The following is a 26,465-nucleotide window of genomic DNA, read 5'->3' on the forward strand; positions in this document are numbered from 1 at the left end:
TGTAGCAGATGCAGACAGCAACACAACTAAATGAAATTAGCCTGAAATTACAACAACTGCGCAGCTCAATGTACCAAGGGCATCCCCAAGAAGAGAAAAAGATCGAGGCACGGATTAACCTTCAGACTCCAGCATGATGGGAACACTTGTGCACAGACCTCCTCCTACCCCAAATCATGTAACTTCTTATGTTCCAGTCAATAAAACACTGGGAGAAGATGATGGTAGAAGGGAAGGATGACACAAGTTACTGTTCCATACAAACTTAATTCCACGTGTCCTCCTCTCCCATTACGCAGACAATTAAGGCAGGACACCTCATTTTTACTCTCCAGACTTGGAGCTTTTCTCTATTCCAAGGCCTGATGGTTTTGAAGCATGGGAGGGTCTGTATCAAAAAAAGGGCTCCCCGCAGACCTGAAACGCAAACCTGCGACTTTTGTCAAAAGAAATTCCCTTGGTTTCAGCAGACACTTTAGTGGGAGTCCATTAAGGACAGCCTTTCCTCCTGCTCCAGAGAAGCACCATGGCAGAGTCAACGCAGAAAAACAAGGGAGCGGGGAGGGAGGCTGCCCAAGAAAGGATGCTAGAAGCAAATCCTCTGTCTTTAACATCTTCCTATGCTTGACCTCTTGCACCACCAGTCTCAGGCTGAAAGATCACTGCAGGAAAAGGTAACATTTTCCATGCAGCAGAAGTTCAGGAGAAACAGACTGATGTGAAGAGGATTCTGGATTCAGAGATAAGGGGCCACAACCTTGTCAGAAAAGACCCTTGGATGCCTGTGGACCTCATCAGACCACCAAGCTTAGAGATGGACTCTCCAGCTGCTGCTGGAGGAGGAGGCAGAGCCCACATGCCAGAGGACAGACCAAGGCAAATAGCTGATCAACATTTATGTGGGATCTTTGCTTCCTTCTCAAATGCCTCTCTTGTGCTTTTACACTAAGAGGGGCCTAACTCTGCTTCGCTTTGGAAATGAAAAAATATTATTGTCCAATTCCACGCTTACAAAACCCACGGACACAGCTTTTAATTGAAAGACACACAGGTAACCCAATGCATTGAACAAAAAGGTACAGCAAAAAGGAGGTCAAGTGGTAGCTCAACTGCTGTTAATACAGCACTCGCTGAGGTGTCCTGGGAGCAGCTCTCACATGGGCATTCATGCAAATGTGCAATTAGGAAGGGGAAAAAAACAAAACAAAACAAAACAAAAACCAAATCATCAGACCTCCTAAAACATGAACCAAAACAAGAGTGTTGTGCTGTCATTTATAAATTTTACATTAACAACAACAACAACAAAATCAGGCAGCTGCTATAATGAAATGACCATTTTTTAGCTAGGAAAATATCAATACTTCATTTCAACATGATTATTTCAAAGACAGACGTTTCAAGCTGGGCTGTGTTGTGGTGGTTGTTTATGTGTAAGAAAAAAATTAATCAAATCTCTTTTAGGGACCTTAGGCTGCTATTTTTTAAATACAGAGCTCTAGTTGGGGTTGAGGGTAAGCATATTTGCTAGTTCAATAAGGATTTTAATAAAAATTACCACTGAAAGCAAAAACATCATGCCTAATTTCTTTTCATTTTAAATGCTTCTGTCACCCTTGCACATATCTGCTGTTTGCCTTGATATTCAGAAAGAGTAAGTATGCAAGGGGGAAATAAACTACAAAAAACTGTGCATTTTTGGTTTCCAGGTTTCTGTCTCAAAAATACCCATACCAACTGATGAATATTTTAAAGTAGGAGCATTTAGTTCAATATTCTGTGTTGAAGACAGTTTTACAGATTAAGTCATGCCACTGCTAAGGAAGATCAACACCGCCCACCAACAAGTGGAAACAAAAGGAAAAGCAATGTTAGCATTACCCAGACCGACAGAAAGCCAACACAGAAACAATTGCTACAGATGCTTTTTTCATTAAGGTCAATTTTCTTGAGGCGCCACTGCCCTTCTCCACAGCTGAGGTTTCAGCATCCCAGGCCAGGCCATACACAAGTTAGGACACAAGTCCAAGAGACAATATACTACCCATAGGAAGGAAGTCTGATGCTTGATTAGCATCCAAATATTCCTACTATAGAAATAAAATTACTGCAGTCTGCACTGTAGTGCTTCAACACTATCCTATCTTTATCAAAAGCATTGCTATTTATGGGATTTTATATTTACAGGGCAGGCAAAACCAAAGAGAACAGAAATAACACGAGGATACTTTCAGAAACCTCAAAACTAGGCTTAGATTACAACCAGCATCTCCCAAGTATACGTTTCAGTCTGAATCAGCCCACTGGAGAAGCACACGTATCACTTACGGGGAGCTCCTTCTGCCATCTCTATGGCTGTAATGCCGCACGACCAAAGGTCACTCTGCATAAAAAGAGAGACCATATGTTAGGAGGTGGATTTACCCATTCAGACAGTCAGAGAATACTATTTACAGAGGACCTGTAGGTGAGGCTGAAACCAAATACCACGGCTATTTAAATAACATAAGCTATTTTTTTTCTTGTAACAGTGTTGTAAAATCCTACTTGTCATATAAGATATAGATATTTATTCACAAATTCATGCATGTATTCACACAGAGTATGCAAACGACCCTTTCTTTCTAATAACACATAAAAACATAGTCACATTATGATAATGAAAAATACATTTGCCCAAAATCTAAGGCTATGAAACAACAGAATTTTCAATATTGCCTTGTTTACAAAGGATTGAACATTTCCCTACGGTAGATTCACGGAAAACCCCGCATCCGTTCCCCGAACAAAAGATGGAGAAAACAAAAGACTATAAAGACTGTGAGGCAAAAACACCTAAAACCTGACAGGTCTTTTTCAATGTCTAAACCACCAAATAAACAAATACAGATTAGTGGAATACACCCAGTTCTGAACTTTTTCTAGTCCCAATAACCAAATAACAGCTTTATATAGGGGAACAGCCATCACTGCTAAAATTGCAAGAACTCTCTGTTGGTCACACTGCGTGGAGCCAAGGCAAACGCTCCTTCCCCACCATCTCAGCTTTGCTCCAAACGTCACGGAACAAGAGTCCTTCAGTGGGAGCCTTTTGAGGTACCACCCCTGGCCAGCGTCCCTGACTAGGGAGAGCCTGAGTGAGAGCCAGGAAGGTCAAACATAGGCAAGAACTGGAAGAGCCCTGGCGAGGAACCAACTCCAGAGACTGCCACAGCTTAAGGGGCAAAACACTGGAGGAGGCTGCTGAAACAGAGCTGTTCTTGAGCAAAGTAGCCCTCATGTCTGGTTACAATAATGACTTTTTAAAAAATTAGTCAAAACTAATGAGCAAATAAGCTCCTCTTATACTATAAGCAGAGAAGCATTTCTAGTGATCCCATTTTCAGATCCAGCAAGGCAATCTTTTCTCTTGGTCCAATCCAGCCATTTAAGCTAAACTGCACAGCCTCATGATCTTACAAAATCTTCCAACCATGAATTTTTTTGAGGGAGAGTGCCCTACAGGCTCCACCAGGAACAATAAACATGTGTTTTCAGAAGCAGAAGTTGTTATTTTTCACATCACTACTGTGCTAGCAAATATTGCAGGGAGTTTTTCTCCTTTATTAGATCATTTAATAGCCACCCTTCCCTCCTAATAACTCCATCTGTGAAGATATAAAGCATTATCTTTAGTACAATGAGCTGATGGATGTAAAAAGCGATTAAATCAAGAGAAATAGGATGAATCTGATCAATCTTAGTCAAAAGGGACAAAAGCACCAATTCAAATAATCTGGGTTTTTAAAAATAGATTTACACATACACAAACATACTGATAGCTAGCACCACTATCAATCTCAGCAAATTTATATAATTGATATTCAGCTCTAAAATTCATTGTAAGGCCTTAATCACAGGCTGGTATCTTTGTTGCCCTTCTTGGTTAAATGTTGGAACAATTGCATTAGTCTAAGTGAAGATTTTTTTTTTTAAATGTATTTTCACATTTTTTCTTTACTTGTGCTTTCATTAAAGCAAGCTGAGAAGAACTTTTAAGATTACAGGATGCTTTCACTAGAGAAATTTAACTTTAAATACACATACATAATATTCTTAAGGGTAGTGCAAATACCATCAAGCCAATTACAGTTTTGCAGTAATTAAATCTTGAGTTTGCAGCAAACTATGTAAAAAATGATCTTTGTTGAGAAATGTCATGATGGATACATTTCTTATTAACATGTGTATGTATCTTGAAATTGGGAATAGGCACAGTTTAAAGAGCTCTTTCTGTACTTCACTGGCTCTCCAGACAGTGGTTCTATTTAAGGCAATACCTAAAATGCATTGTTCTGGGTTACTACAATAACTGGGACATAGTCTAACACAATTTAAAGTACAATCATTACACAAATTGGGAACACGAGCGTTCCCAGTTAAACTCTTTTCTGCCTTCTCTGAGCACCTACAGCATGCTGAAGTCCTGATCCTTATCTCTCGAAGCTATGATAATACAGGTAACGGCAACTGCTAAAGGTCACAATTTGGCAGCGACCCACACCTTGTACTCCTGTGACAAGAATTATACCTACACAAAATAACATTACTGATACAAAGTATAAGAAGTCTCAAAAACTGCCATCCTTCATGGACGTTCATACTGCAAGTGTAGGGTTTTGTATGTTGGAGTGGTTTTTTTTTTCCTGTGAACAGGACTCTCTTACTCTGTAATCATAGGTAGCATCTGGATTTTCATCACAGGCAATAACTTCTGGAGCCATCCAGTACGGAGTTCCAATAAAAGTGTTTCTCCTGCCAACTGTCCTGTCCAGCTGAGCGCTCACACCAAAATCCACTGTGGGTGGGAAAAACAGTAAAATAAAATCAGAAGGAAAAAAACAATGCAGTGATTACTTCTCTAAGGTGATTTGGAAACAAAACCCTGTGTATGTTCCACATGGGAGGACCACGCTGAGGAGAAATATGATGATTAATACTGAGCCGGTCGCGTCCTTGAGCTTCACGTGCAACATGCTTGGGCAACAGGCATCAAGAGACACGACAGCAAACAAATGCCCCTCCTGAACCCCTCACCAGCCTGCCTGCACAGAAGGGGTGTACAGCTGCAAAAATACTGCCTGGCTATCCCCTTCCCAAATGGAGAAGCCAAGCACCTTTGCCTATACAGAAGGAGGTGCTTCCCAAAGGTAACTCTCATTCAATGGGAAAATCACACGGGTGTAGATGTCTCCTTTTCAGCTGTCCACCTTTTCTGCTCTAAAATCTGACAGCAAAAATAATCTGTTCCTCAGTAAACTGCTCTCTGCTGTGCTGCACAGAGCAGATGTGTCGATGGGAGCGAAAGATGAGGATTGTTCAAGAGGTGCTAACTTTGAGCACACACACACACGGGTTGCAAAGAGATGTCCATTTCAATACAGGCCAATTACATTACATCACTCCAGTACTCCCCACTCAAGCAACAGTGATCTGTGCCTTTACTGCATCTACCAGTAACTGCATCTGCTCCAGGAGGGCTGTGTCAGCTTCACTGCATCCGTCATTGGAGCAACACTGACAAGACGAGCTCGGTGGGAGCAACGGTTTGGGAGCTACCGTGCTCCACTTTGGACCAAAAGGAGGAAAGTTCTCCTGAGAGCTTCCTCCTCCAGCAGTCGGGACATCTTCCCATGCCTCGTGCTGCAGGAGGTGTAATGGAAAACAGAAGGGATGTGGGCTGGGTGGGAGGGCTTCAGCATGGCTCTATATTTAACCAAAAAAAGGTGGCAAATGTAGCGTGATACAAACTCAGAAGGTTAAAGTGTGCAGTAACTGGAAGAGACAGATTAGAGAGAAAGAAAAAAATAAGAGTTTGTCCACTTGGAAGGGAGAGAAGAGGCCAGGGATGAACATGTTTTTCAGCAGGCATGCCAGAGCTGGAACTGTGCTTTGAACTTGATGCCACAGCTCCTTTGAGACTGCCATCCAGACTGTATTTTTGTGTCCAGAACCTGAACAGCAGGTGCTATTTTAATTAAAGCCAAATAAAGAGTGACTCCTGTCACTTCCCAAGTTCAGGATAAAGGGAATCAGAACCAACCCAAGTCACACATGGCTCACACCCTCACCAATTCCAGCGTGAAAGCCAACACCTTATAATGAAATTAATGGCATCCTTCCAAAGCAAGAGAAAATACATGCAGAGCCTTAATTCACACAAGAGCAGTGACAGAGCACACATGCAACGGAACATGTCACAGGGGCTCTTAGAGGATAAAATAAGTTTTTTAGAAAACTGGGGTTTTTTTGTTTTCTCCAGAAAACCAACGGCTGAATGAATGAGGAAGGGGACATGCGTGCCTACTTACCGAGTTTCACTTCTGCGTTCTCCGTTAACAACACATTTTGCCCTTTGATATCCCTGTGAATCACATGATGGGCATGAAGATGTGCCAACCCCTGCATTAAGAAGAGAAGAGGAAGGAGAGGATATTCAGAGTTAGGCTCTTGGCTTAGCAACAGACGACCTGTATCCAAGCATCCCCAAAGCCCATACCGCTGGGTCTCAGGGTCTTGCTCAGAGGCTGGGTGCAACGGGACCCACGGGAGCCCGGTAGCAGCATACCCCCCACACAGCTTTTGGACACAGGCCCCGGGTCATGTACGTGCTGTACCTAAATACAGCCCAACATCTGCACTGTGCAAACACCTCTCAGCTGCCACATGAAGAAGTTCAGTTCCCAGAAAGTCTCCGTGCAACGACACTGTAAGTGACATTAGCGTCAGTGTACGTCACTGACATCTGACGCACACAGGGTCGCCCGGAATTTAGTCCAGGGAAGAAGGGTGGAGGGAGAAAGGAGGTAGCATCAGCATGCATATATGCACCCCCGAGAAGAGGGTGGGAGGGGGATGGACTGGCAGTTATATTTGAGGGCGAGGGATGAGTGACGACAAACAAAAGCTCTGCTGCAAAGCTGCAGTTCTCTTCTCTAGCATCCAAAAATATGAAGCCAGATAACTGTTGCTCAGGAAAAAAAAATGCAGAAGAAAAAAAAGAAAAGAAAAAAACAAACCATGAGCATTATAGTTTCCAAAGGAAACAAAACCTGGCATTCGGTGTTTTTTGTTGAGACAGCACCTGGATGCATGCCCCAAAGCGTTAGCCATGTGGAGGGAGGGCTGAGGAGCACATACATCATTTTACTCTGTAATGTAATTGGGAGAACAACAGGCAACCCTCTTAGCAACTGTATTTTGGTTTCTCCTCAGCTCTCTGCTCGGAAAATTGTAGTCTCCGGTGGGATTGTCTTGCCTGTTCGTGTTGCCCTCATAGGCTTTTAATGTTTTATGAAAAATAAAGAAATAGAACCTTTACAGCTGCAAGAGGTTAAGAGAGTAGTGGTTGCTGTAGAGAAATATTTCCTAACACATGTTCTTCATTAAATGATCATTTGTCCGTTTGCCTACATAACCATTGGGCTATTTTATTTTTTAAAACAGTTAATGAGCGTGACAAAAAACCAATGTCCACAGCTCCTCCCCACACATGTCACAAGCAAGTCAAGTGAACCACTGAAGTCTCCAAGACCCTTTGCTGGCTGCTAATGCTAAGTGTGGTCTTATTTTTCACAGGAATGAAGGCTTTTCTACAGGATACTTCTTAAAGCCTTCTGCTGTGCCAACCCAGCCAGAGAGATAATCGTCTGTTCTTTCCAGAATACCATCTAACCTTACTGAAAAGCCACGTTTGCGTTTGCAAAGGGCTGGGAGGAGACAACGGGGCACGTTTCCATTCTCCTGCAGTTCCCAGGCCCCTCCAACCACACAGGGATCCACTGCGTCAACCCTCACCCTGTGTCTCCACCTGCACCAATCTTTGGCATTTTAGCTCATTTTAACTTTCCGTTACACAACCTCTCTCCTCCCTCTCTGACAAACTGTGTCGAATCAGGTTTTGCGATGTCTCATAGCAATGTGAGTTCAGCATTCCTTTTTTCCAGATATTCCAGTGCCTGGTAGCAAGTGATTAAGGCTCCTTTTGCAAATCTCTCACAGGAATGAGAAAACAGCTTTCACCTAACTCTTTTCTGAGGTAAATAATTTTTTCCTCTTCTCAGTGAGCGTGACTACTTTACCTAAGGAGAACCTAGGATGAATGCAATGTAGCATATAATACCTCCAAGGTCACGCAGTTCTCAAATCAAGCATAAGACCGGTCTTACAGAAGATAGATTTCCTCATATTAAAGCATGCTATCCACTGGATTTGAAATACAACCATCAGTAAATGTTCAACTTCTCTTCTCCCTTGTAAACAATTTAAAATTTGCCAGCCCAAACACCAGCAGCCAGACTCTCTCCTAGCACTTGGAATTAGAGCAAGAGATCAGAACCCTAGGTCTCCTTCCCTCACCATCTTAAAAATTGCCAAGACAGAGCAAATGTGTAACACAGACAACAGCAGCATTGATTTCTGCAAGAGCCAGTGGTGGCTTCCTTTAACATAAAGCCCTTCAGAACTTCATTTATGATGAGGCAATTGAACAAACACACTGTGCAGTGGTATGGGTAGGAGGCAATTTGTTTTACAAAGGAGCACGAGGAAATCCATACCAGATTTACTGAGTGCAGCAAAGAAATGCCAATTCAAAGAGCACATAAACTGTACCAACTGGAAATTAAATATGAAGAGTAGTTCATTAAAGCTTTGGTTTAGAAAAACTGGTAAGTGGCCTCTCTCTTCCTGAGAAACTCACTCTTGCAGCCACCGTCTGCTAGCACTCCACAGTGCACAGCCACATAGGACGTAGCTGCTCGCTCTAGACAGCCTGCAGGAATATACAACATTGCAGCACAGGAGTCCTGACTGTTGGCCCGAGCCAACAACTCCCTTCCTCCACAGACTTGATTAGGAGCAGAGAAAGACAGCTGCAAGTACGTTTGGAAAAGTCCATTCTGCACCCTATTGTGTTACAACACGGTTACAACCTCAGGCTTCACAACAGCAGTGTCTTCTGGACGCTGTTTCACGGCTTCTACAATAGGTAAGGTCACTGGTGCTTCCGCTGGCTTCTCATGACTAAAAATTGCTATTTTCTGCAAGGCTGCTGTTACAATACAGTACAACTCACACTGAGTTAAATGATGTGGAGCAGACATCTATCTGCTCCTACGCACTCTCCAAGCGATGATATGGCTAACAGGGACTGATCAGAAAAAGCTTCTTGCAGAACCTCAAGCTAGGCTACATCTCTGTAAGACTGTTTCTGTGTTTTCAAGTGGAACAGACTACTTCCTTACCCGGAGAATCTCTCTGGAGATATATGCTATCCAGTCTTCTTTCAGAGTATTCCCTTTTGTGTTCTTCACAAGGTCTGTGATAGAGCCTGCTCCACAAAATTCCATAACAAGCTGCAAAACAAATATCAGCATACACCAACTTTTAATACAGTTCCCAACTGTCTAGCGAAGCAAAATAATCAGGCTGTGACATTGATATGGGAAACCCTTGTGAAGCAGAGAATATAATTTACTTTACATCTCTGCCTGGAAAATGGATTCAAACCAAATGTCTCCCAAGTGTGTCAGACATATATGGAATATGTCTCACATTAGTTACCACATTTTCAAGGACTGATTTAATCACTGTAATTTAATGCTGGGAATCTGGATTTGCTCAGCTATGTAAAACGCATTAGCAGCAACAGGAGTAAGAGCACATCCAATGCTGAAGGAATCAAACTGATCACACCATTGCAACCCATCTTATTCTTTAGCTCCCATTTATTTATGGAAGAACATGCACTGATGTCTGTACCCTGCCATTTCAAACCCAAACTTCAATCCTCTACAGGGTGTAGATGAGGCAGGATGAGAAACGTAATGGGTACAATTCTTAAATGCAGCTTTCTTTTTACAGCCACTCATTCTTATTGCTCAGCTCATTTGCCCTGTTCCCATGAAACTTGTTACTATCCATCTGGGAAATGGGGAAAAAAAAATGTTACTTAAAGAGCAAATACATTCCTAATAGCAAATCTTGGTTAAGCCATCCTCTTAAGGAAGCATGATTAGCCTATGTGATTCACTTATCTATTTGCTCAGGCAAGCACCAAATTCTCTTAGTTTGTCCTTCCATAATGCGGTATTTCTGTCATCCTCAAATTACATCCAAAAGGGAAAGGCTTGAGAAATAGCTGCTTACCCACAGTTGGTCGTCATGTCCTGGAGGACTTTTCTTAATGAAAGCACCATAGTAAGTTGCAATATTTCTATGATGAGAATATTTTTTTAGCATATTAATCTCCAGTTTGATTTCTTCTTCTTCGTCCTTTGGGAAAAAACAAAAACAAAACCCATACATTTAATATACCACATGCATTATTTATTTCCTCTTCTCTTTCACCCAAGTAGATTTTTTAAAAGTTCAATTTATACCAGCATCATGCTCAGTAAACACATCCTGTGTTCATGCCATCAAAGTCCTGTTTATTGAGATAGTCTTTATACTTTCACAAGTTTTCAGCAGTGCAAAAAAGCAAATGAATGATGCCCTGGACTTCATCCAATGATGGAGCAGGACAGGATCTGTTTAAAAACCCTATGCTTGTAATACCTTTAGCAAATCCATAGCTAGCAGGCTTTTATTCTATGTAACCCAGAGAACTAGGAAACCATAAAAATCTGTGTGTTTATGATAGAGGAGTATTATCTCCATCTTCCTCACTTTTTTCCCTTTAATTCTGAAAATTGCAACCAGTTCTACTTAAATGCCAGAGAGTGGCTCAGCGCAGCCGGCTGCCAAAGCAGGACCTCTGAGGTGGGTCCCCCCATGGTGGAGACCACAGGGTCAGCACAGGGCTGGTGCAGGAAAGTGAAGATGGATATCAGGAATTCCCCTCACTGTGTGGACGAGGCCTTCGCCTCATGCACAAGTTTCCTCCTCCTCCATCTGCCTCTATGGAGGAAGAGCAAGTGCACCAGGAAGAGAGGGCCGGGAGCCTGGGCGATAAACAGGATGCTGGAACACAAAGGCAGAGGAAGGATTTCCCCCAGCTCCTCCCGCCTCAGCGAGGTGCCAAGCAGGGAGCAGCTCAGGTGAAGGGAGGTCATCCCTTCAAAGAGCAGAAACGGGTAATGCTGCGCAGCAACTCCTTAAAACCACCCACAATTCGCTTTTGAAGTGACGGTAGGATGCGCTGCACAAAAGGATCCACGCATGCTTTGAGGTGATGCCTGAGCAGCCAGCCAGCAGATACAGGAGAAGAAGCAGCAGACACCATCCCACCACCAGCACGCTCCTCCAGCTCTCTCTTACCTCACCTATCACCTCTCAAGGCACCAAATGAAAAGGCAGCTGATTTACCCCTTCAGGCACAATCTCCATTCACCCCACGACTTTCTAGCCTTAGATATCCAGGGGGAGAATGTCTACCTTAAATTGATTCCAGGAAGAAACCGAAACCTCTGTTCCCTAGGGTGGCTGGCTGATGGGAACAGTAGCATGTATTTTGATTATCCTGTAATGTCAAAGCTGATTACATGAGAAAATTTTAAGCCTTAAACTTCCTTGCAATTTGTACCACGCTAGCAATCAACTATCCTATTCACGACACAAGCAGATGTTAATACTGAGTACACATTAACTGTTTATACACACTGTACGCACGGCTGTAGCGAAAGGAAATACTCCGTGCTATAAAGCAAACACTTATTTCAAATACACTAATAGTGGGATACTCGTAAATTATTATGAGAGAATTCCCAAAATGCACCAGGAATAAACTATTCTTAAATCTTCTCATGACACATCTTTAAAGCAAAATAACTCTGCCTTTCTGAAACAATGAACAAAATAGTAAAATAATGGTAAATCAAAGTTCCCAGTGAACAACAGCCCTGGGAGAAAGTGTTATCAGAACAGCTCTCTGAGCCACAAGCTAACTCGGTGCTTCCTCAGCTGCTTCCGTTGTGCTTGCTGTTGCGTGATTTTTTCTTTATTTAGACCATATGAAGGAAGGAAGGAAGGAAGGAAGGAAGGATGGAAGGAAGGAAGGAAGGAAGGAAGGATGGAAGGAAGGAAGGAAGGAAGGAAGGATGGAAGGAAGGAAGGAAGGAAGGAAGGATGGAAGGAAGGAAGGAAGGAAGGAAGGATGGAAGGAAGGAAGGAAGGAAGGAAGGATGGAAGGAAGGAAGGAAGGAAGGAAGGATGGAAGGAAGGAAGGAAGGAAGGAAGGAAGGAAGGAAGGAAGGAAGGAAGGAAAGAAAGAAAGAAAGAAAGAAAGAAGAATACATGCTTATACTAGAAAATAGCAGACTGAACTTTGAACTTAGGCAAAGAAACTGTAATAGGAGCTTTGTTAAACTTAACAATTTGGGACTTAATCGCTGCTACGTTAATATGTATAACTGGATTAATCTGCTATTTTGTACTGATTCCTGTACCAGGTTCACGTTGCAAGCTTTTGGTAACAGGGGCTCCAGGGGTGGCTCCTGTGAGAAGACGCCAGACGCTGCCCCTGTGTCTGACAGAGCCAATGCCAGCCGGCTCCAAGACGGACCCACCAGTGGCCAACGCCAGCAGCGATGGTGGTAGCCCATCTGCGATAGCGTATTTAAGAAGGGGAAGGAAAAAAACCTGCACAACGGCAACTGCAGCCAGAGAGAGGAGTGAGGATATGCGAGAGAAACAACTCTGCAGACACCAAGGTCAGTGAAGAAGGAGGGGGAGAAGGTGCTCCAGGCACCAGAGCAGAGATTCCCCTGCATCGTGTGGTGAAGACCATGGTGAGGCAGGCTGTCCCCCTGCAGCCCATGGAGCTCCATGGTGGAGCAGGTAGCTGTCAGTGCCCGAAGGAGGCTGTGACCCCCCATGGGAAACCCACACCAGAGCAGGTTCCTGTCAGGACCTGTGGCCCCATGGAGAGAGGAGCCCACGCTGGAGCAGGTTTGCTGGCAGGACTTGTGACCCCGTGGGGGACTCACGCTGGAGCAGTCTGTCCCTGAAGGACTGCACCCCATGGAAAGGACCCAGGCTGGAGCAGTTTGAGAAGAACTGTGGCCCATAGGTAGGACTCGCGTTTGAAAAGTTCATGGAGGACTGTGTCCCATGGGAGGGACCCCACGCTGGAGCACAGGAAGAGTGTGAGGAGTCCTCCCCTGAGGAGGAAGGAGCAGCAGAGACAGTGTGTGAGGAACTGACCCCAACTCCCATTCCCTGTCCCCCTGGGCTGCTGGACAGGGAGAAGGTGGAAATCAGGAGAAATAGGTAGGACTCGCGTTTGAAAAGTTCATGGAGGACTGTGTCCCATGGGAGGGACCCCACGCTGGAGCACAGGAAGAGTGTGAGGAGTCCTCCCCTGAGGAGGAAGGAGCAGCAGAGACAGTGTGTGAGGAACTGACCCCAACTCCCATTCCCTGTCCCCCTGGGCTGCTGGACAGGGAGAAGGTGGAAATCAGGAGAAAAGTTAAGCCTGAGAAGAAAGGAGGAGGGAGGGAAGGTGGGACACACACCTGTTTTAAGATTTAGGTTTCATTTCTCACTATCCTACCCTGATTTTATTTGCAATAAATTAAACTAATTTCCCCAAGCTGAGTCTGTTTTGCCTGTGACAGTAATGGGTGAGTGATCTCTCCCTGCCCTCATCTCAACCCACAAGCCTTTTGTTATATCTTCTCTCCCCATCCAGCTGAAGAGAGGAGCAATAGAGCAGCATCCAGCCAAGGTCAAACCACCACAACTTTTTACATAAAAATTATTTCCTACCCTCAGCACATGAGCACAATAGCTTTTACAATACAATGGGCAGGATGTCCTAAAGGTTGTTCGTGTTTATCTATTGTAACAACAGCCAAAATTACAATGCTTAGACAGGAACTATTTCTCAAAAATAAAATAATAAAAACCCAACCCGGGGGAGTGTGTGGGGGGGAGGGAGAAAACAAAGCAAAGAACAAATAACACCCAGCAGTCTGCAGGCAGGTACTGCTCTTTCGGTTTTTCTTTCTGGCTGTGTCAAAGCACCTGCTCAATGGCCTGCAGCAACCTCAAGCAACAACATTAACTGAGGCTAATAACAGTCCTAAACTCCTATTTCAGCTGTCATTGAGCATTTGTCCACAACACAAATAGCACCTCACCTACAGTTCAATCCAGTCCAAATTCCAGACTAAAAATTAAATGGATTCAGTAATTCTTGCCAGGCTTTGGAGGATTCCACTTACTTAGCAGATCGATAACTCTCTGGCACTGAGTCCTGAAGACTTTGTGGCGACAGGAACTATCACAAGGATTAATCAGCACAGAGAAGGCTGCAGTACCACTGTGGTACAGCAATTAGTGTAATAATATTAAATATCATTTTTAATTTTTAAAATTTTAATTTAAAAAAATTAACAATAAAGAAGGTGGCCAGACCAAAATTGTTCTGTCCCAGATTCAGGAACGTTTTTTTCCAGGGCACATTTAATTTCATCCCAATGTGGACATCTAAAAGAGGCCAAACAATGTGCACCCTACCGGTGTTTACTTCTCCCCACTAACTACAAAAGGAGGATGAGGTCATTAGCCAAGATCCAGACACCAATCTTGCAGATGTCTCGCATCAGGGCGAGATTAATCCCACCCAAAAATCTCACCGGATAAGACCATTTCCGCACAGGTCTCCTTATGGACACATGTGCCTCAGGGAGGGCAAGCTGCAGCAGGGATCTTCCCGTGCAGAGGGAGGTGTTTCGGAGTCCCTCCAGGGATTTGGATGTGTGAGCTGGCCTCAGGGACAGAAGGTCCCTCTCTCATCTCTCACGTGCTGCACCACCACCACTAGCAGTCCCTCTGTTTGCAGAGGTGCCAGGATCACAAAAGAGGAAAATTAAAGCCAGTTGAGGCGAGAGACTGTCATTCTCATGAAGGAATAGAAAAGTACATCCTTTTTTCTTGGAGGAGAGAGGCAGCTGGTGAGCCCTTCCTAGTGATTTTATGCAGCTGGCATCAATTACCACTTTAAGCCATTATCTGTGGATACAAACTCCCATTGAAACCTTCTTTGTCTGGCCTGTGATGGGGCTGGTGTAAGTGTTTTATACTTATACATTCATTGTCTGTTTGTGACAGCATGTCTGATTACCAGTAATTTTTGCAGTAAGCTATGCTTTTGCAAGATGTAGTTAAATCAAGCTTGGAGCGGCTTTCCTCTCCCTTTCCATGTGTTTCCCTTCAGAGATTAAATGGACATGTCAGCATCTCTAGGGATTTCTAACTGCAATGCTCTTTTATCAAAACGACTTTGCCTGTAAGATTAAAAACTGCATAAGGCCCTGGCACAGAAATCCACCTATACACACTAAGATAATTTCTAACCATTTGAATTAGCACATTAAAAATAAAAGCAGGCGTGTTACCCCTCAGCCACCCATGCTACCCACGAGCGCCCGAGCAGCTTGCTCAAGGCTGTAGCACAGAATCTCCACACCATTTGCTCTTCCATTCATCACTGCCCGCTAAATATCAGATTATAAATTTTTTTACATGCAGATAGCAAACCAATGACTTGTTATTTTCATTACATCACCATTTACAAAACTGTGATGATTTAAGTATCTGAATGATTTTAAGTATCTGAACACAGTGCCGCTGGAGTAACTCCCAGTCAAATAAAGTCTGCTAGAACAGATCCATGTAAGGAATATTCATCTGGAAAGCTCAGTTATGCCATTTCAGCACATTTTCCAAAGGTAAGCCGCCTGCATCACTGCTGCCTGCAAGAAAACCCTGCTTATTTCTACAAATTCTTAGAAGATGAGGAATTCAGAAGTGCTTTCCTGGACACCGTGGTAGGGAGGGAGAAGAAGGTAACTACAGCTCTAGAAGTGCCAGGAACAGGGAGGATATAACCAAAGGAAAAGAAAAATCACTTCACACCTGCCCTGTTTTTATATCCTTCCCTAAACATCATTGTCTAGGTGCCTTAGGAGACCAAGCAGAACAGTCCTGTTTTGGTGTGTCCTGCAGCTCCCCAGCACTGCAACTGGTACAAGACCCCTATGAGAATCTGTCTCTGAGAAACAGACCTGAGGGGGAGAAAGGGGGAAATAACACTGTTTCCCAGGCTCTAGAGCACAAGGAAATTATTTCAGAAGCTAAATTTAAAAACAAACAAACAAAAACCACCTAAAGGTACCGCGAGTAAGTATCCCAGGGCATTTAAGTGGTGACTTTCCATCCACACTCCTCAGGGTGGAAGAGCTGCCTGACAACTGCTCTTTGCTACCTGTGGATTCTGCCCTCTCAAGGGATGGCACAGGCCGGGGAGGAGAAACTCAGGGCAATTTCAGAAGACCTTATGTACTCTACTAGTACGATGAGGGGAAATGTCAATGAGGAAACACAGCCAAGCAAGGATAAAGCAAGACAACGTTCTGTGATGAAGGTAAGAGCAAGTTTATGTGTCATGCCAGATGATTTATATGCTTCCCTAAATAAGTTTGCAGAAGAATACAAATGGGTCCCTTCAGTAACTTTCCTTTCTGATTTAAGAAATGAGACAGTGACAAATCTCAGCTCTCTCTGCACAAACAGCATCCAGTGATTTTAAGCTACAACCACATATTTTAAGAATTGACACCACCACTCCCCAACAGTGGAAAGCCAAACAAGCAGGCAAAGGGGGATGGAAAGAGGGAAGCCTCCAAGTCCCCTTTCCTTTACTTTCCCAATGTGGCCCCTGAAGCTCTGCCTGACGGTACCCAGGACAGACCTAGAATGGCAACACTCTGCCTGGGGTTTCCAAATAAACTGAGCTACTGAGGATCACGAGCTCCAGCGGTGGCTCGTGGGATTTGGGAACCTTTACATCATGGGAGAGTTGGGATCTGTGTGGACAAGCAGGCAGCAGTCTCAGTCTGGCGCTGGGAGGGGAAAGGGACTGCTAACCCACAGACACCCAGAGTGGTGGAGAGGAAACTAGTGTGCCTTCAGAGGCACCAAAATGATGACAACTTGGCCTTTCTTCCACCATCTCCTGCCAACATGCAAGTTGAAGAAAAACAGGAGAAGACCACAAGAAACCCAGTTTATTTTCCTTTCCGATTCCTCTCGCTTTTAATTTCTGCTCTCCACCCACACACACACACACACACAAAAAAAAAAAAAGTCCTAAAAGACACCAAATGCAAACAAAAATCTCCCTGGATAAATCATGACATCAACTTTTGCAAACCACCATTCTGCTTGTGTGTCACATCCTTCCTCTTCCCCTACCCCACACCTGGCCAGCATCCATTGGGAGCTGAATCTGTACGGGACAGGGCGAGTCTGAATAGTGCCCAGCACAATAGGTGACCTTTTCTGGTGCTGAAATCCATAATATACACACTGGTTAATAAAGTTCCCACACACAAGGGAGACGTTTTGGCGAGGAGAGTTGGGGCAGTACTGCACACAGCACGATATCTGAACCGGGAGCTGTGGTGCTGCCTCCAAGCCGGGAAGGAGATGGTAATTTGGGGAGGAATCTAACCACAAGAGCAATGAGACCCCGAGCGCCGGGCAAGTCCCTGCCAGCACCTGCCAAGGTAAGATGTTCGTATAAAGCAGAGCAGCTTGCAGTGCTGAGAATGCAATGAGGAGAAATGCTGTTCTCCAACGCCACAGCGGAGTGTCAGCATTGGGAGGATGGAATTAAATTGTTCTTAAAAGAAAATACCAAACACAGGCTTCTTGGGAGGGAAAGCCTAAACTGTTTAAAAGAAAAGACTTTAATCAAGACATGCAGTAAACTTTTAACAAGTCCATATACAGTTCCTCCTAAATCTTAACATACAAGAGCCTCCAACTTTCTTATTACATCCTGCCTTTCTTGAGAGTGTTTTACAGAGCCTTTGTGCTTTGTTACCCTCAAGCTAAAGACCTCATGCAAGTTTATTTCCCCTCTCTGTCTCTCCTCTGTTGCCTTCTCACCCCCAGCATTCACTGTGCCTGTCCCACTTCACATGCAAGGTCTCTCTTTCACAGACCCCTTATCCACAGACTCTTCCCACCTTGGCATCAGCACGTTCATTTCTCTGCACCATTCTTCAAGTTCTTCCCAAACATACACTTGTTTAAAATCCTCCAGAGTGTCTGCCCTTAAGAGAATGCATCCATCACGCCATGCACTCATTGACATTGAAGGAGCACTGGACATCCAGAAAGCAATAGCGTGGGTGATGAGCATTGCCCCACCATCACTGTAAGGGTGCCTCGCAGAGTTTGCCCCTTGTCCACATACGCAGCCCCTGCAGAGAAACTCCTTCACAGGCGTTACCATTTCCGAGCTTTCTGGAGCCCATCTTGTCACTGTGAGCTGCCCACCAGCCTTTGAGCCACTTCTGCCACCGGCACAGAGCCGCGCTGCCAGAAGCAGCAGACCAGCAATTCTCTGCTCAGCGTGATGGCAGAAGATGGCTGTGATGCTCTTTCAGGGGTCAAAAAAAAAATCTTAATTTTGTGAGAACTGGCTGGGAGAACAGGACTGTCCTTATGATCACATTTGGTTACCTTCAGCTGCAAGATTTCATCAAGCAGGTTAGAAACACACTTCCCAACACATGCAAAACAGAGGCTGCTTTGTCTCCCCTTGGCACAACACCCTCTCTACTGCACGCTAAAGGCACCATCTGAAACAAGAGAGAAAATGAGCCAAATTGTTCGCAACGCTGCCATCGCTGAGGCTGCAGCCATAAAGCAACAATTAAGTTGACTAGACAAAAAAGCACGGGGGACAGCTAGCTCTTGAGCAGGATCCCAGCACTGGCTGAAGGAGCCTGTGTACCAGTATTGTGCAGGCACAGGAGATGGAATCACGTGCAGGCAGGAAGGAGCCAAAAACCACGTGAAGACAATACTTGTCTGTTGTCTCCCCCAAAACCACCTCCTCTGCCAATCACTCTGACAACAATATTTTCTTTCTTGCCTGACGTGCCCCCTGTGCCTTCGCTGGTGACTGAATGAGCTGCGCTGAAGGCACAGAGACTGCACCGCTGCTCACCTCCCCCAGTAAAACCCCAGGATGTGCCGGCTTTTCGGAAGACAACCAAGAGAGAAAACTCCTAAGGGCAAATCCCATCAACCACTTCCAAGGCTAATCCCTCGATCCTGGTCATGATTACTTAAAAGAGTTTCCTGCTCAGATTGCATGTTTATCCCAGCTATACAATTCAACTGTCCATCCTCATCAAGCCTGAATTATATACAAGTTATACAACAAGCTAGCTTTGTATGGGCATCTTGCTACACAGTTCTACATCCAGTCTCAGTTTTTTTGTGATCAGAACAAGCCCTTGCTACCAGATATGAAAAGTAAGCCTGTGTGCAAAGGAAAGAAATTAAAACAATTTCCTTTATGCAGAGCTCTGGGCTCAGACAGTAAGAGGAGACACAGATGCTGCAGAGAAAACAGGCTTATGCACAAAGCGAAGAAGTTGCACCACAGCTTTTCTACTCCTGGTACCAGTGTGCGTTTGGCGCCAAGGAAAGCAGCATCCCTGTGGGCAACAGAGCCAGGGGAGGCATTTGCCCACTGCTTGGCCCCTGTTCCTCCCAGGCAGTGTGAAGGCCCAGCATGCCATCACTCCCCCATGGAGGGCAGATCTCCTTCTCAAAGGGAACCAACACATGGGTCCCTCTCTGCATAGAATCACAGAATGGTTTGGGTTGGAAGGGACCTTAAAGAGAATCCAGTTCCAACCCCCCTGCCATCAGCAGGGACACCATGTACAGTCCAGACACTGCTGGGCCACAGTTTGGACCTGAGAGATGGAAAAGTCTTCTGAGTCCTGCTGGTTTGATGCAGCTGAAGAGATGCAATGAGAAACTAAAGTTCTAGTTTGAAACTAAGCTTTGACTTTGAGGGGGGCAGGCAGAAGGCAAACATCTGAGAGAGGAGAGAAAACAAAAGGCTGAAATGATTGAAAGTGGGTTTCCTATGTACCAAATGCCACCCAGAAGCTATATTAGCAGAAATTGAAGCTGGGAAGGTAAAATACATTAAAAATGTCAGTTCTGGAATAACACAAATGTTCTTCTAGTACATATGTCATGAAAACCTATAATTACATGGAGACACTGATACCCTTACAGGAAAGATTTGTTCAGTATACAGCCTCACAGCCACACCAACCAAGTCCTGTAGATGAACAGGAAAGAGGGATTTATTTACAACCTCTCTTTCACTTTGTACACTGCATGAAACCCAAATGCTAAAAAACAAACAAAATACCCCAACAGTCTGCAATCATGAACCCAAAAGCTGTCACTATGCACACCCGAACAGGAACAGAACAAAGGAGAGGAAGGAAAACTAATCCCACTTTGGCATTTCCTCAGGGCTGCTTCACAGAGGATTCTTTATTAAAAAAAGATGGGGCTGGAGAAGTAGCTGACAAGAGAAATTCAGAAGCTCCATCACATGCTGCCATTTCTTCACTCGACAGTGATGTAGGGCTTGGCACTGTCTGGTATGTAATATTATTTAGGCCAAAATCAAACACACAGATTTGCGAAGCAGAGGGAGCAGACTGGCAATTGTACTTCAAAATCAATCATATGTTAAGATTCAAAAATATAAAAAAAAAAAGTATGGAGGAGCACAAACAAGCACCACCACAACTGCCAGCAGTGAGCAGCTGGCAGCTACCAAGCAAGGACCTCACACTTCCAGGAGACACAGTCCCACCGGTGACCTTCACCCCTCTTTGGGACGAGTCCCACCTCAGGCAGACAGACCTGTCCCCTTAGGGGCACCTCTCCTCCCATGCTGAACTGCAGGCACCCAGGGCAGCTACACTCCGGGCCTCAGCGCAACAACTACGTGCCTAAAATTAGATGGAATGAATCCAGGCTTTGGTCATTGGTAGCACCAATGGTTAAGGCCAGCAAACAGCCACTGGAAGACTACAAGTTTCATTACCACCTTTGGGTTTTTAACCCAAATCAAGTAGTAGGTGGAAGAAGAACTTTGTAATCCATTGCTAATCCCTCAGCTGTCCACGTTCTCCAAGTCTTCGAGGCTTTAATTAAGCAAACCCTCCTCATTAAAACGTTGCGAGTGCCGCAGTTTTTCCTTTCAAATATTTTAAACTCCGTCTGCAACACCAACAAAGCCCTGCACTTTGACAGAAAATGAGTACTAAGAAAAGCCCTGAAAACAAAATTACTGCATTTTCTTTGCAGTCCACCAATCCACTTTGATAAAAGTGACATCCTTCACTTAGCCCACTACTATAAAGAAACAGACTTAACACTTCTTTTCTAAACTGGTGTACCTCTGTCTGAGGTACACCTGCCAGATGAAACATCTAACAGCCATTACACCCCCAAACACTGCAGGTAATATGTTGGTTTAAGAGCTAATGCTCCCATTTAATGCCCGTTGTCCGTGCTGCTGGTGACCTATGCTGTTTCACACCCACAAAAGGAAAACTTCAATTTTTGAGCTACACTACAGCCTCCAAAAAACTCCTGGTAAGCAAGGACTAGTGTGAGATCATGATCTGACTTATTCAACACAAGGTTTCTTTTGTGAAGCAGCCAAAATATGTAAATTACCCAGGAATAAAAGGAATCGTCCGATCTGTACATGTGTCTTACAAACACAACTGAATGACACGGTGCGAGTGCACAAGTCCTCACAAGTTTTAATTTCAGGTAATCTTTGCCTAAAGGTTATAAACACTCCAGCTTTTCTGCTCCAATATTAGTCACCGCTCAACCTCCGCCAGTAATGCGCAACCTTCTCCCCTGCCTTATGCAAAGAAAGTACTACAAATGCAAAATGCCAGGCATGACCCAAGAGGTTCCTCTCACCAGATGAGGGGCAGAAGGGATCGCAGAAAGCTGCAACAAACTTCTTTACAGTGAGGGTGACAGAGCACTGGAACAGGCTGCCCAGGGAGGTTGTGGAGTCTCCTTCTCTGGAGACATTCAAAACCTGCCTGGACGCCTTCCTGTGTGATCTCATTTAGGTTCCTGCTCCGGAAGGGGGATTGGACTGGATGATCTTTTGAGGTCCCTTCCAATCCCCAACATTCTGTGATTCTGTGTGATTCTGTGAAAGGGCTGAATATATACTGTCCGCACAGACAGTGGCTGGCTGGGGTGAGGAGAAGGGAGGAGATCTGACCAAGCCTTACAGGCTTGTCAAATTCCATTTTCAATTTTAAAAATACATCAGAAAATACCTTTTTTTTCTCTTTCACCAGCACAGCAAGCACAGAGCCCAGCAGGAGGAAGCTTGCTCCTCCTCCCTTCACCACCATCTCCACCTTCTCTTCCTTCTCTCTCTGGTTTGGTGAGAACTGCTCCTCCCAGCAGCAACAGAACAAAGGATCAACATCAGGTCGGTAGCTGTGAGACAGCCAGCCCTACACACACACACACACACACACACACAGACACGCAGAAATATCCTGTCCAAGCCCTCAAACCACCAGCTTCTTCCTGGAGGAACGGGGCTCCTTCTGCAAAGGGCAAACCCTGGCCCGTGACTGATGCCAGACCCAGGGTTTCTGCTCCTCCACCTTCTTCTGCAGCATTCCTGAAACCTACAACCCAACAAAAGCTCTGAGGGTGAAAAAGCACCATGAAGCTCAGCCACTCTGTGGGAGTGAACAGAAAAGAAATAACTAGAAGTATATGGGCTGAGAGCAACTTTGCTGGAGCTAAGACCTCTCTTGAACTCGCTTGTTCATGTAAGAATGAGATCCATGCTTATAATCCTAAGGGTTTTCAAAGCAGGAAGGAATATGGATATTATATTTTACCTCTAAAATACACTTGTGCTCAGAAATACAGCTCTTTTTTTTAAAAGGAAAACCATTACAGAATGATTTACAACTGATTGACAAGATGATGATGATGACTCTGTAATTACCAGGTCAAATCACTCAAATTACAATTTACCAGTAGACACACAAACTACTTGATTCACATCTTACATTTTCTTCAGCACACACCAGCGCCTCCCTAAAACAAGAAAGGAGACAGACAACCTGTATCAGCAACAGACAAGTGGGGCTGCTGACGAGAGGAATGCAGGGATGTCTGCGAGGGGCAAATTTCCCTTCGTGTTGTGCCAAACCCTTCTGGAGGGCAGATGACAACCAGGGCTGTGACGAAAAGGCTTTTCATTTGTATTCAGACACGAACAGCTGTTAGACAGGTACAAAGGTACGGCTGTGTCTGGGCACGTGTGATAAGCGAGTTCTTTATAAAATCGATTGCTGAGGTTTTGATTTTCTTTGGGAGATTAATGCTGACTTATGCACAGCATTTACAATGGCCCTGCGCTGCCAAAGCTCTATAAAGGCTGTGCACTTCAGTGTACAAGTAAGTGCATTTGGCGTTACGCCACTATGTACAACATCATTTTCGTGCAGCTGCCAGCAGAAGGGAGCTATATTCTTGGACCAGATGTTTTTGTTGCCGGCGCTGCCAAGCACGCCTGGAAACCTCACAGCTGAGCGGTGCTGCAGGAGTGAATTAACAATGAACAGAGCCACAAGATGCTCGTGTCCATCTATCAGATGGGGTGTCATGGCCCTTCCTCCCCCCACCTCTCCGAGCAAGGAAGCTGTCGATAGCCAGCTAATTATTTACCTGCCTGAGAAGAAAAACCCTTCTGCCTCCAACAGGATAAAGAAAAGCAACTAATACTTGCAGAAAGTACTACACCTCAGCTGCATTTACCCGTAGCTGGGCAGGTGAGAAAGAGACCACGATTAACAGCCAAGAAAACAGAACTGAAGAAAATATAAACGCTCCTAATACTACAGCACGTTTGTTTTTGCTGCTGGGCTGTGAACAGGCTTGCATTTATTAAACAGTATTTCACTGAAAAATCAGAGCCGCTACGGCATCTCACTCACCAGTTTAAAAACAAACAGCTCAGATCCCAGCACCAAGTCTCCCACTCTTGAGCTGAAACCCCGAGAGCCCTGGCAGGAGTTTGAGGACCGGAGTCCCCTTCCCAGCCCCAACACCAGCTGCCAGTGAGGCTCAGCTGCTCTCTGCCCGGCTGCCCCCGTGCTGCAAAGCCGGGGCTCCCGCCAGCCCTCGAGCTGCCCGCCTGGCCTTGCCTTTCGTGACTGCACCACGACTAGCGGAGGGGACCGGGGGGGGCTGCAGGGACAGGAACCATAAATCATCAGACAGCTGCTAAAAACCGTGGGTGCGTATGCACAGCAGGCAGAAGGCAGTCCCAACAAGGGAGCCAGGCACCAACACTCGGCTGCTGATAAGAAGAAAATTAGATTTACTTGGTTCAAAACTCTCCCTTGACAGGCCCACCCTAATTCAACCACAAAGTCTGTAAGAGAAACCTCAAAGGCCAGGTCACCCCTCCCAGAATGAAAAATCTCTGCACCAGGCAGGGAAGGGGTGGAAGCACACCCCATTCGGGCTGCAGCCTTCCCTGGGGCAGCGAAGGGCAACACTGCTCCTTCCTCAGGTTTGTGGTGAGGGGATCGCTCCTTCCTCGGGTTTGTGGTGAGGGGATCGCTCCTTCCTCGGGTTTGTGGTGAGGGGATCGCTCCTTCCTCGGGTTTGTGGTGAGGGGATGGCTTCTTTGTTTATTCCACTCACTGAGCATCACACGTGTTCAAAACGAAAGGCGGGAGAAAGAGGATGTGTCAGACGCAGCCGGCTCCTGTACCGCGGGCCGCTGTTAAAAAGCGACGCTCAGCTTTTACTTGACTGTAAAATAAAGGCATGCCTGATGTATTTTACTGAAATCCTCATATACAGGAATAATGTCACCTCCCTCAGAGTATCATTTCAGTTTCCCCAGCCCCCAGCTGCCACCACATCTCCTGCAACAAAGGTGGCCCCAGCCTGCCCAGTGATGCCTGCCAGCCAGCATCTGCACGGGAGCTGCCCTCACCGCTAACGCCCGGAGCAGTGCCTTCCTTAAGGATAAATTCGAAAGTTACATGGTTTTGGGGGGTAAAAAAAAAATAAATTTAAAAAAATCAAACAAACAGATGGTTTCTCTTGTCTGGGTAAAGAAACAGTCTCCTTCTCAGGGACTTCTCCCTTAAAACAAAAGCAATGGTATCACTACCGGGTCTCAGGGGAAGATGATTCATGAGCAGGAAAAGGCCTGTAATTCTGTACTTCGGGTTCTCACCCCAACAGATATCACAACTTTTTACTATGCTAGTCCTGTAACGTGACAAAGTGACAGTCTGAAAAAAAATCCTCCCTTAATCACACTGACTTGAAATGAAACAAAGAGCAATTAGCCCAGCCAAAGCTGGGGCGGGGGGGGGGGGGGGGCAGGCATTTACATCCCAAGGAGGAAACCTGTATTGTTTGGAGAGCTTCATAATTCAGGAGGATATGCTTTAAGGCGCCAGATTTGCTCAGAGCCGAGCTGTGTGACAATGAAGCCACGCACAAAGGGACAGGCTGCAGCAACCCTGCCAGCTCCAGCTCCAGCTCCAGCTCCACCACCAAGGCAGGGATTCCGCCAATCAGTTTGGAAACACCACCGAGCAGCATGGAAGCAGCAGAAATCCCACACACAGCAAATCCGACCTCTCCAAGAGCTGGAGAGAGGCAGCCAAGTGAAAGACCATGTGTTGTGGAGGTCAGCTTCTGCCAGACTACAGGCATCCGAACAAAGCCCGTCATGGCTGGAGGCTCCTCTCCTGTGGTTTCCTGCAGCCTTGTCCCTCCAACGGGCACATGGAGAAACCCCAAAGCCCAGTCAAAAAGGAAAGCCTCACAGAAATTGTTGGTTAAGTTGGTTAAGCTTGTCTTTGCCATTTTACTAACAAATGACACTCCGCTAGGAAAAGCCTTTAGCTGTGCTCTGGCTGGCATGAATTAAAAAGCGAAGGGCAGGGGGTATGGAATAGGAAAAGGAAGAACAAGGAGGCTCTTATAAAGATTGAAAAATATAATTTAAAAAAAAAATAATGAAGTTCTAAGGTTGTGAGTGCTTTTTTTTTTTTTTTTTTTTTTTTGCTTCTTCTTCTTTTTTTTTTTTTTTTTGACAACTCTCCCCAAATCAGCTCCATCTGCAGTCTCCAAGCATCTGGGGGTTTCTGCCAAAGTGATCAGTAGCAAAGAGCTAGCATTTGTCTTTGAATCAGAGCCATTATGTGTTCCAGAGTTCCCACACCACGGAGAGAAATCGGAGGCGCTTGCAATTCTCCCTGGGCTAATGCCGAGCTGCCGATCCAAAGCACAAGAGATGACGGCAGTGCATGTGCGCTGCTGCATATAAAGGCAAGAGACAGTGGGAAAAAAGGACATTGCTGCTGCTTTTCATGACCTATAAAACTTCCTCACTGAAAGCGGGCTTGGCTGAGGGCAACTCTCCAACTCACTGGCAAAACTCTTCAAAGCAAGACATCCAGCTAAGGTTGTCTTTCACACAATACCACCCTTATTCCCTCACGCCCTTGGTTGGTGAGTAGAGACTTTTCCCCAGGAGCCGTAGC

General features: G+C 45.2%; 1 protein-coding gene across 1 annotated transcript in view; it reads right to left on the reverse strand.

The window, feature by feature from the left end:
- Positions 1 to 26,465, reverse strand: part of LOC104531815 (mitogen-activated protein kinase kinase kinase kinase 4) — a gene marked incomplete at both ends in the record, with an annotated part of 52,369 nt that overhangs the window by 11,529 nt on the left and 14,375 nt on the right. The window contains 5 exons of the mRNA XM_010176819.1: positions 2,329 to 2,383; positions 4,707 to 4,837; positions 6,351 to 6,441; positions 9,285 to 9,395; positions 10,189 to 10,314. Coding sequence (XP_010175121.1) covers positions 2,329 to 2,383; positions 4,707 to 4,837; positions 6,351 to 6,441; positions 9,285 to 9,395; positions 10,189 to 10,314 — 514 coding nt within the window. The remainder of the gene's footprint in view (positions 1 to 2,328; positions 2,384 to 4,706; positions 4,838 to 6,350; positions 6,442 to 9,284; positions 9,396 to 10,188; positions 10,315 to 26,465) is intronic.

This window comes from Antrostomus carolinensis, unplaced genomic scaffold (assembly GCF_000700745.2).
Source record: "Antrostomus carolinensis isolate BGI_N321 unplaced genomic scaffold, ASM70074v2 scaffold10701, whole genome shotgun sequence".
Lineage (NCBI taxonomy): Eukaryota > Metazoa > Chordata > Aves > Caprimulgiformes > Caprimulgidae > Antrostomus > Antrostomus carolinensis.